The 13,149-nt window shown below is 38.7% G+C and overlaps 1 protein-coding gene across 2 annotated transcripts in view; it reads left to right on the forward strand.

The window, feature by feature from the left end:
- Positions 1 to 3,667: 3,667 nt before the first annotated feature.
- DNAJA3 (DnaJ heat shock protein family (Hsp40) member A3) overlaps positions 3,668 to 13,149 on the forward strand; it is a 32,492-nt gene continuing 23,010 nt past the window's right edge. The window contains exons 1-3 of one of the 2 annotated variants that reach the window (XM_074280010.1): positions 3,668 to 4,237; positions 11,726 to 11,862; positions 12,663 to 12,746. In XM_074280010.1, the coding sequence (XP_074136111.1) occupies positions 4,027 to 4,237; positions 11,726 to 11,862; positions 12,663 to 12,746 (432 nt within the window). In that variant the 5' untranslated portion in view covers positions 3,668 to 4,026. The remainder of the gene's footprint in view (positions 4,238 to 11,725; positions 11,863 to 12,662; positions 12,747 to 13,149) is intronic. The other variant, XM_074280009.1, reaches the window with a different exon arrangement.

A 13,149-nucleotide genomic window follows, 5' to 3' on the forward strand; every position in this document is an offset into this window, starting at 1 on the left:
CATTAAGTGCTCTTGGATAGGCCAAGCGAATATAATAAAGATGACAATACTCCTTAAACTAATCTATTTATTTAGTGCTATTCCAATCAGACTTCCAAGAAACTATTTTAATGACCTAGAAAAAATAACAACAAAGTTCATATGGAAGAATAAAAGGTAGAGAATTTCAAGGGAATTAATGAAAAAAAAAAATCAAATGAAGGTGGCCTAGCTGTACCTGATCTAGAACTATATTATAAAGCAGCAGTCACCAAAACCATTTGGTATTGGCTAAGAAATAGGCTAGTTGATCAGTAGAATAGGTTAGGCTCACAGGACAAAATAGTGAATAACTATAGCAATCTAGTGTTTGACAAACCCAAAGATCCCACTTTTTGGGATAAGAATTCATTATTTGACAAAAACTGCTGGGAAAACTGGAAATTAGTATGGCAGAAACTAGGCATGGACCCACATTTAACACCACATACCAAGATAAGATCAAAATGGGTCCATGATTTAGGCATAAAGAATGAGATCATAAATAAATTAGAGGAACAGAGGATAGTCTACCTCTCAGACTTATGGAGGAGGAAAGAATTTGTGACCAAAGGAGAACTAGAGATCATTATCGATCACAAAATAGAAATTTTTGATTACATAAAATTAAAAAGCTTTTGTACAAACAAAACTAATGCAAATGAGATTAAAAGGGAAGTAACAAACTGGGAAAACATTTTTACAGTTAAAGGTTCTGATAAAGGCCTCAATCTCCAAAATATAGAGAGAATTGACTCTAATTTGTAAGAAATCAAGCCATTCTCCAACTGATAAATGGTCAAAGGATATGAACAATTTTCAGATGATGAAATTGAAACTATTTCCACTCATGAGTGTTCCAAATCACTATTGATCAGAGAAATGTAAATTAAGACAACTCTGAGATACCACTACATACCTGTTAGATTGGCTAAGATGACAAAAAAAGATAATGCAGAATGTTGGAGGGGATGTGGGAAAACTGGGACACTGATGGTGAAAGAATCCAACCATTCTGGAGAGCAATCTGGAATTATGCCCCCAAAGTTATCAAACTGTGCATACCCTTTGACCCAGCATTGCTGCTATTGGGCTTATATCCCAAAGAAATACTAAAGAGGGGAAAGGGACCTGTATGTGCCAAAATGTTTGTGGCAGCTCTTTTTGTAGTGGCTAGAAACTGGAAAATGAATGGATGTCCATCAATTGGAGAATGGTTGGGTAAATTGTGGTATATGAAGGTTATGGAATATTATTGTTCTGTAAGAAATGACCAACAGGATGAATACAGAGAGGCTTGGAGAGACTTACATGAACTGATGCTGAGTAAAATGAGCAGAACCAGGAGATCGCTATACACTTCAACAACAATGCTGTATGAAGATGTATTCTGATGGAAGTGGATAATCTTCAACAAAGAGAAGATCTAGTTCAGTTCCAATTGATCAATGAGGGACAGAATCAGCTACACCCAGAAAAGGAACATTGGGAAATGAGTGTAAACTGTGAGCTTTTTTTTTTTTCTTCCCAGGTTATCTTTACCTTCTGAATCCAATTCTTCCTGTGCAACAAGAAATTCGGTTCTGCACACATATATTGTATCTAGGATATACTGTAATACATTTAACATGTATGGGACTGCCTGCCATCTAGGGGAGGGGGTGGAGGGAAGGAAGGAAAATTCGGAATAAAAGTGAGTGCAAGGGATAATGTTGTAAAAAATTATCCATGCATATGTACTGTCAAAAAAAATTTCTTCTTAAAAAAAAGAAAAAGAAAAAAAAGAAACTTGACTGAAGTGAAATAATCACTACATTGAGGGATGATTAAAGAGCTTTGAACCTGTCTCAGCCAGGAAACACATTGGTCTCATGACAAGTAGAGGTTAAGAGATGTTAAAGGCAACAACAGCTGAAAATCTAAATCTATTTGCACGACATTATGAAAGAAGATAACATTCATTTTTAAAACTTTCAGAGCTCTAAGTTCTCTCCCTTCCTCTATCTCCCTCTTCATTCCCTCTCCTATATTGAGGAGGCAAGCGATTTTATACAGGTTAAATATCACATTTATGATATGATATATAGATAGCTAAGAGATACTGAGAGAGAAGAGATAGAAAGTTAAGAGTAGGGCAGAAAGAGAATGTGGAGGGCCTTGAATGCCACCCTAAGGAGTTTAGAAGGTTGTTTTTTCGAGAGACATAGTATATAAAAGAAAGATGATTGTAGACATGAAATTCTATGATGGAAAGAGTTTTAGATCTGAAATTGGAGAACCAGGACACTCATCTGTTTTTGCCTTTCTGGGCCTCAGCATCTTTATCTGTGAAATGAAGTTTTGATACCTTCCACTTCTGTGACTTTGTAGCAGACTAGAGATAAGGCGACAGGTTAAGAGCTCCTGCAATCATAAGTGAAGGACAGGAAGAAAAATGGGATCAGAAAAGTGGGAATAAAAAGATACAAGATAAATAAATACCCTCAACTGGAGTGAAGAGAACTATCTGCCAACTTATAGTCATTCCTAGTGACTTTGGGCCCATTTTGCTTAGTTAAAATGTGACTAGGCAATGAAACATGCGGCAATCCAGTAACAGGAGTTATGGCTTACCCTGGCCTAGGTAGCATTCATTCTGGGATATCAAATTGATGCAGTTACTGATTGAGATGACTGTGTATGCTTTTAAACATGACTGAAGACCTTTCCAACTGGCCTCACTCTACTTTTCTAGCTTTAAGAACTAGAAGGACTCTAAGCCCCGATCAACTTTTCTTCTTGTCCTCTCTCACCTGCCGTGGATTTGACATGCTAGCGTCCATGCTTGCACAGACTGCCTCTCCAATCACCTCTGACCCTTTGACCCCCAACAAGTCTCCGGTCTCCTTCATGACACTTTTCCCTGTCCTCTTAGCCAGGAGATTCCCTTTTCTTATCCTACTTGCTAAGTATTCTTTTTTTCGTATATGTTTTCCCTGAAGTAATGTAAGCTCCTGGAACACTCATTTTCCTATTAAATCAGAGAAGCAGACAACCACTTAACATTCATTGAAGATGAATTAAATGGGCTTGTCAGGTCACTGACTATTTCTAGATCTTTATCGATTTTAAATATCTTTATCGTAGTGTCCTATACTTTGATGAATAATTAAGATGGCTTGCGCCTGATAACCAGCAGTGCCCTGGCTGACGAGATGTACGGGTAAGGGTTCCATCCCATTCCTACGATTCTTGGCTATTTACACATGATTTCTATCGCCAGAGCTGTATGACGTCGATAGTTTTACAAAAGTTGGAGGAAGCTCAAGAGGGGAGGAGGCTTGCCCAACGCAACGGGCGTATCCCACGGCCCGCGAGCCGCGCCAAATCTCGGGACCAGCTCCCCTTTTCAAATTGAGAAGCCCCAAGCCCACTGAGGGCCCCCTGGATACTGGAGCGCAGGAGCTCAGGCAGGAGGAAATGGCGATTCAAGTTTGCTTGTGCAACCGAGTGCGGGAGCGGGTACGAGAGCTGGCTGGCATGGAGAGGAGATACACAAAATTCAGGAACACGAGACAAGCGTGTAAGGTCGAAGATCGTGACCGTCTCTCAGGGTCACACTGAAAAAAGGCCGCGTTGCACCCTGGGACACGTTCTGCGAATTTACCGGAGGGGTTGCTGGGAGGTGTAGTTCCATCGCTAGTAGCAGCGCAATTAATTCCCTTTGACACAGTATACGTGTAATTTTCGCTTTTCTACTACGAAATTCCCGATGGCGGCCATTTTACAGTTTATCTAGTAGTTTTCCACCCAACTCCATGTCAGTTTTGACCAGAAAATCCACTCCGATAGGAAATGAGTTGTGCGCGCGCAACTGAAACTGTTCCTTAATGCGCGTTCTAGTGTTTCTCGCGGGAACGGGAACAGTTGCGTTATTGGAGTTGCGCATGCGCACACGCACTCCCCTCCCCTTTTCCCGGCGAGTCGGTCTAAGACCGGCTCGCGCAGGCGCAGAGTCCCCGAGCCAAGATGGCGGCGAGGTGCTCCTCACGCTGGTTGTCGCTGGCTGTGGGGAACCCCCGGCTGCCGGCTGTAGTGGGGAAAGGGGCTCGGGCACCCTGGGAGGGCACCGTCGTGGTCTCTCTGGGTCGTAGGCTAAGCAATGCCGCCATCTCGCCTCGTTTGGGAGTCTGCGTCCCGGGGAGACTCCTGACATTGAGACCCAGCGTCAGCCTCTCAGGTGAGGGGAGGCTTCGGCGCCGGGTCTGGAGGGCCGAGGCCGAAACGTCTTCCTCCGGTCGGGACGGGTCGGGGAGCTGGGACTTGGCCTTCTTGGGGCCAGGGCCCTGCCTGGGGCAGCCGGCTGGGGGAGGGGAAGCGCGGCCCGGACTCGTCTGAGCTGGGGAGGCGGTGCCGGCTGTCAGCATGTGACAGGAATCCCTGAGCTCTTAGAGCGAACGGGGCCCGCCCCCGCCCTCCGCCCCCGTACCCTGAGTGCGCCCCTGGCCCTCTCCTGGGGCTGGTGACCTTCCCCTCCGGCCCTGTCTCCCCGGGGAGTAGCAGCGTGGAGGTGGAGGAGCACCCTGGAGTGTGGTGAAAATGGCACCTCTCCAGGCAGCAGTCCGCGATGTCCTCCTTGATAACAGATAATGAGTAGATCAAATAAGATAATGTGTCCGAAGAAGGCTTGAACCTCACAATACTTTCTAAATGTGAACTGGTGCTATTGTGACGTTAGCCGAGCACAATGTGCCTTACCTTCTGCATCTTAGAGTGTTTTGTGCTAATATGATTTGGATCATAGATTTAGAGCTGACCCCGGTTTTACAGGTAAAGAACTGGTTCCCAGGAAGTGTGAGTACTTTGGACGCTTAGGTGTACAGGATTTGAGATTGGGGTCCTTGGACTACGACATGTTAGCAAACATTTAAATGTTTGCTTTGTGCCAAGCACTAGGCTAAGAGTGGGGGATACCGAGACAACAAAACATCTTGCTTCCGGGGAGCTTCCAGTCTAATAATATTAATTGAGTCTCTTCCATTATGACTGTGATCCGTGATTTGTGTTCCCTTAGTCTATAAACTCCTTGTCAGTGGGAGTCTAGTCCTTGTTATTTGTTTCAGCTTTAGCATAATGCTCTTTGTAGAGGCAGACAGTTGATGTTTCCTAAATTAACTCGGACACATAGATGCACACATATGTACCTACACATACATATAAAAGCAGGGAACACTCACACGATGGGATTATTTTTCTTGTATGGTATTGGGTGGTTCAGTGCTGTAAAATGTAAAAGACGCGTGGTTTCTGTGGCCATGAGCATCTTATGTTTATATTTATATGGTGCTTCCCAATTTATAAGGGTACTTTCTATAATGTTCCTAATCTTGAAACACCATTGTATCTGTTTCATAGATGAGGACAGTGAAATAATGTACCCAAAAGTGCTTTGTAACTTTTTTTCACTGTATAGCTTTTAGTCGTCACTGCCCATAGTTACAAGGCTAATTAAGTGGCAGTGTCACTCAATTCAAGCCTTCTGACTGTACATAGAGCACTCTGCTCTACACTAGGTATAGAGGTGAAACAGCAAACTCTTGGCTGTTCCCAAGTTCACAATCTAATGGGAGCTTACATAAACGTCTTCCTCTCAAATCATGACCCAGAGGACAATATAGTGTCTTCTAAATGCCAGTCGCTGTTAAGCACTTTACAGATATCATTTTACAATTGAGGAAACTGAGGCTAAAAGGTGAAGTGTTGCACATGGTAGCCCAGGTGGTCTGAAGATGGATTTGAGTTTCTTCCAGACTCTAGATTCAGCCCTGAGCTCAGAGGCGTGAGAAATAGTTCTCTTATGGGGGAAAATGTATTGATTTGGGGATTAAGGAAAGTTTTGTAAAAGAGATCCCTCTGCATCTTTTCAGGAATTTTTGAGATATCTCTGGATTTTTGGAGAGTAGAAATGAGGAGGGAGTCCATTTAAATTATAGCCAATAGCATATGCAAATGCAAGAAACAGAATGAAATCAAGCTCTTAGAAGTGTAAAGATCCCTTACCTAGGCCTGCCCCCTAAAGTTATCTTTAACCTAGTTATCTTTTGTCTAGGTAAGGGATGTCCTCATAAAAGAATCCAAAAATGATGTCCATAGCACAGTGAACAAACATTGATACCCCATAGTATAGTACCTTGTATTCATAATGTGTGCTCAATAAATGGTTTATACTTGATGACTTTTTGAGACTATTATTCAATCCTCTAATTTTTTTTTTTTTTCAGAATTAAAGTCACATCTTTGGATTATGACTGTGTTCATACCCTGTGATGGGCTCTTGGATATAGATGCTATATACAGAACTTGAATAAATGGTGTTGTGGCAGAATCATGCCCACAATATGACCAAAGAAAAGTAGAGTTGGAAGGGATTGTAGAGGTTTTCTAGTTTTATAGATGAGGAATCTGAGACTTGAGAGGTCAGGTGACTCAACTTCATAGGATCATATCTTTTTTAGAGTTGGAAGGGACTTCAGAAGCATTCTAAGTCAATTTCTCATTTTAGAGGTAAGGAAACTGACCCTCAGAGTATAACTATATAAATAACTTTTTCAAAGTCATACAGGTTTGATTTTAGGTAAGATTTGAATCCAGGTCCTCCTACTAATCCAGTTCTTACCTTTCATCTTCACAACAACCTTGTAAGATAAATGCTGTCACTTTGATTTTGCCACAGTGGATAAAGAACTAGACATGAAGTTAGGAAGATCTCAGTGCAAATCTACTCTCAGACACTTAGTAGCTGCAAGATCCCAGAGAAATAATTTAAGCTCTGCCTTAGTTTTCCCACCTGCAAAATCAGAGTCATGATAGAAACCCCTCTCTCTCTCTCTCTCTCTCTCTCTCTCTCTCTCTCTCTCTCTCTCTCTCTCTCTCTCTCTCTCTCTCTCTCTCTCTCTCTCCCCCCCCCCCCCCTCCTCCTCCTTCTCTTCTCTCCTCTCTTTTTCGGTGTCTCTATTTCTGTCTGTCTCTCCTCTTTGTCTCTGTCTGTCCCTGTCTCTCTGTCTGTATGTCTCTGCCTCTCTCTGTCTCTCTTTCCCCCCTTTTTCCTCTGAATTCTGAATTTTCTTCCTGGTTCCCTAAGAATATATAGATCCTAGGTTGACTCCTAATCTAATTGAATTTGGTATTTTACTAATTTGATCAAGTATCAAAATACTGTAGAATTTATTTGATGAAACCTACAAGCACATTCTCTACTGATAAAGTGGGTGGATGAAAAATGCTTGTTGGTTGGCCATGATAGAACTACACCTTTGCTTTATCTAAAAAGTGACATACATGCTATTCAGGAGATATTTGAATAAATAAAGTGATCTGGTCCTGTAGGAAAAGATAATAAATGGATACCTTAAGTGTTGTCAGTTAAGATAGAGGGAAGAGGTTCCAATGAATGCAGTGTCCCTTAATGGACAAAAGTTGCACAAGAGTTGAAGCAAGGTTGGTTGAGATTTGCACTATTGCAAGATAACCATCGAAGAAATCACAGCTTCATTCAAGTGTTGTAATTTGCTTTTTTTAGGCCATAGTCATATACATTTTTAGTACATGTTTCTAATGTGGAGCAAAATTGTTCATGAACTAAGTCTTGTCATAATCATAAGTCTTATTTTTTAGGAATCTGTGTGAATTAATCTTATTTGGTTCAAGGGTCAGCAGATGGACTAGATCCTGAAGGTCAAATCCATCCTGCTATCTATTTTTGTACATCCTGAGAGAGCTAAGAATGATTTTTACATTTTTAAGTACAATAAAACTTTATTTTAAAAATGTAAAAATATAAAAAGCCCACATGAAAGGCAATAATTTACTCACCTAAGTGGCTCCAGTGTTTTGAGTCATTTTGTTTATGATCCAAGAGGAAGTTAATCAAAGTGATCTGCTATTAGAAATCACACTGGTGTGATTATACAATTTTTAAAAGAAGAAAAATAGAAAAAGTAAAAAATTAAAACCAACCCTTCCAATTTGGATATGGATAAATATTTCCCTCTGTTCACCAGTTATTTCCTGTCCTTGAGAATTTTTGCTTTACTGGTTTACTGCAGAGATACAACACAGAAAAATAAGTAAAAGATTTGTTGAGGAGGGAGATGTATTCATAAGATCCTGAGCAGAACCTGAAGGAAGATAGAGTTTGAGAGCTGGAGATGAGGAGATAGTTCATGCCATTCATAGGATACAAACTGTGTGAGCAAGTCTTGAATAAGAGTAAAGAAAGGGGGAAAAATGTGAAATAAATTTAGAAAAGTAGTTTGAAGCCAGAGCATTGAAGATTTTAAATGGCAGCTGAGTGAGAACTTTATATTTTATCCTAGAACTTAGTTTTCTAAACTGGTTCACGTCTCCATATGGAGTCTCATAACTGAATGTGGGGGGGGGTCTAGAAATTGTGATTTATTATCAGTGAATGTTTGATTTGTATACCTGTTTTATATACCCATATGTCTGAGGTCATGTAAAAATTGTTGTAAGTGGGAAAAGTTTATTAAGAAGCCTTGGCCTACAGGATATAAGGAAATGTTTTAGAAAATTTTAGAGTAGGAAAGTGACATAAGTAGAACTTTACTATAGGAAAATTATTATGGTATAAAAGAAAATTTTAAGTTCCCAATATATCTTAATTTTGAGTTGTGGCTACTTATAAATAATATTTGATTGAACCAGACTGTCTTTCATTACACTTTGGTTGGTTGCTTATTGTCCTTTGTTCTTGAAGAGGACCAAAATGACAACACTGTATTAGAGTCAAGTTACAGTGTGTCTACCATGGCTGATCAGATCAATACAAACACTAAGTGCTCTTCCACAGGTTGGATACAAATAGTTCCTATGAACATTTGGGGTAGATTCTCTAATTTTGCACATCTCACGTTTTTTCTGAGCTAATTCAATTCTGCTTTGCTCATAAAGGACAGTACCTTCTCTGATGAGGGCATGTCATGTTGGGTGGTTCTGTGGCAGTCTCCCCCATGTCATACAATTAATTCTCAAATTCTTAAGAGAGACCTTGAGAGTGTCCTTGCATTGCTTTTTTCTGATTATCCTGTGGCCTTCAACATTTGATACTTACTAGTTCTGTGACTTTGGATAAGTCACAACCCCAATTGCCTGGGGGAAAAAAGGATTGAAAGGGATTGGATTCATAGGTTATCTAATATATATAAAACTCCATTATACTTCTAGACCAAGTGCAAAAGAGGTGTATAATATGACTTTATGGCCCAAGGTATTTGTTATTCATATCTCCAGTGCTGCAAAGAATACAATTGTCTAGCAGTCTAGCCATGTTCCTTTTTGAAACAAGCCCTCTAGCTTGTATTGTTTGTGCTGCTGGTTTTAAAAAGATCAGTGCTTTTCATAGTTGTATACAGGAGGAAAAAATACAATTTTTTATTAAGTGGGTTTGATTTTTTTCACCCCTGAGGCAGTTGGGGTTAAGTAACTTGCCCAGGGTCACACAGCTAGGAAGTATTAAGTGTCTCAGGTCATATTTGAACTCAGGTTTTCCTGACTTTAGGATTGGTGCTCTATCCACTGCATCAACCAGCTGCCTCTTGATTTTCTAATTATTGTCAGGCATAGAAGTCTGTCTTCTATTTATTAGAATGCCACATACTTTCCTTTAAATTAGGAAAACTTAAACTTTTTATTTTGTGGATGAGGGAAGGGAATGAGAACATCTAGGGTTTTTTTTTGTTTTTTTTTTTTCTTTTTTCCCTGAGGCTGGGGTTAAGTCCAGGGTCACACTGCTAGGAAGTGTTAAGTGTCTGAGACACATTTGAACTCGGGTTCTCCTGAATTCAAGGCTGGTGCTCTATCCACTGTGCCACCTAGCTGCCTAGCTGCCCCTGAGAACATCTAATTTTAAATTAAGTACAATTTTCTTTATGCCCTCTTCTGCTTAGATTTCTGAAACTACTGCTGCCAAACCATTGCTACCCTCAACCTTTTAGGTTTATTAGTAAGGGAGTCTGGGTTTGAAAAAGAAGTAATTACAAAGGAACTAGGAAGTTTTGTATCCATACCAGTGTATCAAAGTTGCAGTTGCAATTTTGTTCTCTTGTCAGATGGAAGTTCTCATTACTCCCATATGACTTACTGTTTTTGATAGAAAAAAGTACAGCAAAAGAAAAGAAATTGTATTTCCTTTACTTAATTTCAATATTCCTATCCTAATTGCCTAGTCAGGCAATTTTCTGTCACCCAAAGTTGGAAATTACAGTACAGGATTAGAAAGATTTTTTCCCAAACTCCCCAATAATCTGTTTTTGTCATAGATTGTTTAATCTATTCCATACTTCCTTTTTTCTTACTTAGAGTCATAGGTTTTATTTGTTTTTTTCCTCAGAACTATCTGATGCAATAGTCATGAAAGAAGACCTATAATAGTTCTCTCAGTTGTGTAGTTTGATATCTTTTGATTTTTTTTTTTTTTCACCTTTGGGAAAAGCAAAGGCTAAAACATTCTTGTGGATGGTACTGGAGGAACCTAATTCCTTAGACCACTAAGCAGCTATTCTGGAGCACAGGGTACCATGTAAACTAATGTAATCAAAACAGTGTCTGGACTTTTCACTTTAACATTATTATTTTATAAAATATTGCAGTTGCCTGGAATGTGCATTTTGAATGAAAGAAACTTTTTAAAATGTTAAGATACCTTCACAAAGATTTGGCTCAACAAATCCTTTGGCCTTTGTGCCATCCCTGAAGTTCACTAGATTCTAAAGATATTATCATTTTTACTAATGAATGCTGTCAGCAACCTGACAAAATTGCTTGCATGGTGTCAAAATCTGATAAAGACCACAGCATGGGAAAGATTTTAGATGCCAGACTGAGGAGTTGTTTTATCTCAGAGGATATAAAGAACTACTAAATTTTAAGTAGAATTTTGCCTTAGGAAAGTTATTTTGGATAACTATATAGAAAAAGCTTTATTATCATAGTAACATAAGCAAAACAATTAGAGAATGATTCTAAGACAATTGTGCTATCAGGTATTTCAAACCATCTTTCCTTATTTTCTTAGTCCTGAGAAGGGACTGTGTGTGTGTGTGTGTGTGTGTGTGTGTGTGTGTGTGTGTGTGTGTGTGTGTGTGTGTGTGTTTTATTTTTTCAGTCCTTACTGACTCTTTGTGACTCCATTTGGAGTTTTCTTGACAAATACTGGAATGATTTGCCATTTCCTTCTCCAACTCATTTTACAGAAGTTCCTTGAGGCAAGCAGTGTTAAGTCACACAGCTAGTAGTAAATGTCTGAGACTGAATTTGAACTCAGGTCTTCTTGACTCTAAGCTTGGTGCTCTATCCACCATGCTACCTAACTGGTGATATATGCGTGTGTGTGTGTGTGTGTGTGTGTGTGTGTGTGGCCACATATACATGTTGAAAAGAAATAAAACTTAATGGCACAAGGTTATCATCATTCATCATATTTTTGTGTGTTTTGTCTTTATCCTTCTCTTGGCCAGATGTGACAAAAGATTTGTGGTATTACAGATTTGTATAATTTTTATAGAAATGCTATTAAGTGAAAATGAAAACATACTAATTTTTCTCTCCATCATGGCATAGGTGTAAATAGATGTCTTTTGCATAGTTCATATAAAACTTCTGTTGCTTGCCTTCATGTAATATTCTGATATTAATTTTTTTTTTCTTTTAGGAATAAAATTTTACCCTTTAATTTGTACTGCTCCCTTTCACACAAGTTCCCCCTCCTCAGCCAAAGACGATTATTACCAGATATTAGGAGTGCCCCGAACTGCCAGCCAGAAAGAGATCAAGAAAGCCTATTACCAGGTCTGTATGGCAATTAGAGATAGATCATTTTTGAAAGATAAGATTGTAGAAGAGATAATATTGTTTATTCTTACTTTGACCATTAAGACATATATGATAAAATGGTATAAAGCAGACTTTGGACCATCTGATGAGGTTAACATCTTCAGTGACTAGTGCTTATTACCTCAGAACAAACAAAAAAACTTATGTTTTAATAGAGGATATTTTACTAACTCATGAATCAAATGGCTGGCACTTGTTTACAAGCACAACTGCTCTTAATCAGGGTTCAACAACTTATTTTATAGAATGTCTTTTGAAGAGGATTTGAATTGTCTTTGAATTTGCTTGTACTGTGTTTTTTCACTTAAGCAGTAGTCTCTTCCAAAGCACACTTGATTCCAGTGATGCCATTTGGTGGTGATGAGTATTGCAGGTTGTTGGTGATTTCTTTCTGCATTTCTAATTCTAGTCCTATAAACCACAAAATTGAGTGATAAACAAGGGTCTCTTATAAACTTAGTTTTCTGCACCACCATTTTCTGAATCTATATCCTGTGTGAAATGAAAATCAGACTTCCAAGTCTGATTTTAAAGAACTTTTAGCTACAGCAGAGCCAAGTGTATACATATCCCAATTTCCTCACTCTGTTATCACTGAAGCTGACTTCTGTGAAGAAAGTAAGGCTGTTTTGTAATATTTTTTTGTATTATATTGTATTTTAATTTTATTGAAGAAAAATCCACTTTTCTCCCTTCTCCTCACGTGTTCTTATTTTCAATGGATATTACATATTGATCTTTTAATTTTTTCTTAGCTTGCCAAGAAATACCACCCTGACACGAATAAGGATGATCCTAAGGCTAAAGAAAAATTCTCACAGTTAGCAGAAGCCTACGAGGTAATGTGACTGATGTATATTAATTTGCTTTCTTTGTCATTCTTGTTTTTAGTTTGTACTTAAATTATTGTTTTCCAGATAAAACCAGTCTTACATATTATATGGCCTACAATGAAAGGTTAGAGGGCCTCAGTCTCTTGGTTCATCACATTTAAATTATTTTAGCAACTCTTTATTGACTATATAATATTTGTTCCTTCTCTTGACTATATGGAACAAAAGATTTGTTTGTTATCATATTAGTCTACATTTTGTAGAAATAATATTATGTGAAAATGAAAATATACTAATTTTTCTTTCTGTCATGGCTTATGTGTAAAATAAATCTTTTTTTTTTTTTTTTTTTTTTTTTTTTTTTTGCATAGTTCATCTAAAACTTGGAATTTTTCAAGGTACACTTTTA

This window comes from Sminthopsis crassicaudata, chromosome 1, assembly GCF_048593235.1.
Source record: "Sminthopsis crassicaudata isolate SCR6 chromosome 1, ASM4859323v1, whole genome shotgun sequence".
In the NCBI taxonomy this organism is placed as follows: Eukaryota; Metazoa; Chordata; class Mammalia; order Dasyuromorphia; family Dasyuridae; genus Sminthopsis; species Sminthopsis crassicaudata.